The sequence below is a fragment of the Etheostoma spectabile genome, chromosome 8 (assembly GCF_008692095.1).
Source record: "Etheostoma spectabile isolate EspeVRDwgs_2016 chromosome 8, UIUC_Espe_1.0, whole genome shotgun sequence".
Classification (NCBI taxonomy): domain Eukaryota; kingdom Metazoa; phylum Chordata; class Actinopteri; order Perciformes; family Percidae; genus Etheostoma; species Etheostoma spectabile.
Genome location: NC_045740.1, coordinates 27995827 through 27997312, shown reverse-complemented (window position 1 = coordinate 27997312; position 1486 = coordinate 27995827). Strand labels below are relative to the sequence as shown.

Sequence of the window (1486 nt, the reverse complement as noted above, 5' to 3'; positions counted from 1 at the left end):
ACTCTTTTATATAGACCTTAGTGGTCCCCTAATACTGTATCTGAAGTATCTGAAGGTGCAGTCTGAAGAGGCAGGTTTTCAGCCTGTGGCGAAAGATGAGCAGTGATTCTGACTCGGTTTTCCATGTGTATGGTTGACATCTTTCTTGCAGCTCGTCTATAACGTCTGCGTCTCTCTGTCTGTAGTGTCTGATCATTGGTGCGGGACCATGCGGCCTACGCACAGCCATCGAGCTGGCTTTCCTGGGGGCCAAAGTGGTGCTGTTGGAAAAGAGAGATGCCTTCTCTAGGAACAATGTGCTACACCTCTGGCCCTTCACCATCCAGGACCTCAGGGGCCTCGGGGCCAAAAAATTCTACGGAAAGTTCTGTGCTGGTGCTATCGATCATATCAGTGAGTACCCTTGACATGTTTTGCTCTACTGTGCTTGCTAATTTGCTGTATGTTTTTTTTCTCTAAGTAGTTTTATATGTTTGGAAGATGATACTTGTGGGTTTTGTAGTTGATTTGAATTTCTTTTCCTTCTCTGAATTGTAGGTATTCGTCAGCTTCAGTTAATTCTTCTGAAAGTGGCACTCTTGCTGGGCATTGAGATCCATGTCAACGTAGAGTTCAAGGGTCTTATTGAGCCCCCACAAGATCAAGAGACTGAAAGTAAGTGAGTCTAACAAGAATGAATGAAGGCGGAACATACGTTTAGTCAGAGAACTTTCTGTCAGAGGCTCTAAACTGTAGGGCTAAAAATTCTCCTTTTACATGATTGTTACCGGCCGACCCTTCCTCTTTAACCCTTGTGTTGTCTTCCCGACAAAACTGAAAATCAACACTTTTGTTGACGCCTTTTATGGATGTTTTTAACTTTTTATTAAATTTTGTCCCTTTTTTTTCAACACTTTTGACGCCCCTTTTCACTGTCTGTCACTTTTGACGTTTTTAAAGCTACGTAACACTAACTTATTAACTTAAGTTTTACAGTTATTTTAAAAATTTGTGGTCATTAAACCTCATTTATAGGAAATTTTACCTAATGTTTGAGTTAGACAAGCAGAAATCAGGAATTATTTAGACTAAAATTAAAGGAATGTATGTTGATGAATAATCACAGACTTTTACTCTATACTATTTCAAACCCACTTCATTTTTTTCAAATGCTATAAAATTGAATAAGACACCCCAAATTTAATGAAAGTAGCGATTTGTACTTGCCAAAGAGCGTGGTCTGGAATCAATCGTGTTATATTGGATATTTAAAAAGAACATTGATATAGGACGGGTCAATTTGACCCGAGAACAACATGAGGGTTAAGACAGGTAGCCGTGTAACGTGTGTGTGTGACGTTACTCCGACCGGGTTTATTGTTATGGGAAGTGAGGCTCTCCGTGTGTAGACAAGTACCGTAGGCAGCAGCTGACACAGGGATGCACATAGTTTTGATGGGTAGTCAGTGACGCTACAGTAGTCAGTGTTTTATGTTTGCTGCAAATA

General features: G+C 40.4%; 1 protein-coding gene and 1 long non-coding RNA gene across 16 annotated transcripts in view; one reads left to right on the top strand and one right to left on the bottom strand.

Moving 5' to 3' along the window:
- mical3a (microtubule associated monooxygenase, calponin and LIM domain containing 3a) overlaps positions 1–1486 on the top strand; it is a 192945-nt gene that overhangs the window by 133064 nt on the left and 58395 nt on the right. For all 15 annotated transcript variants that reach the window (XM_032524024.1, XM_032524025.1, XM_032524023.1 and 12 more), the window contains exons 3-4: positions 186–393; positions 538–654. In XM_032524024.1, the coding sequence (XP_032379915.1) occupies positions 186–393; positions 538–654 (325 nt within the window). The remainder of the gene's footprint in view (positions 1–185; positions 394–537; positions 655–1486) is intronic.
- The window catches only part of LOC116694334 (uncharacterized), a 15241-nt gene that overhangs the window by 6022 nt on the left and 7733 nt on the right, over positions 1–1486 (bottom strand). The gene's annotated exons all lie outside the window — the stretch shown is intronic.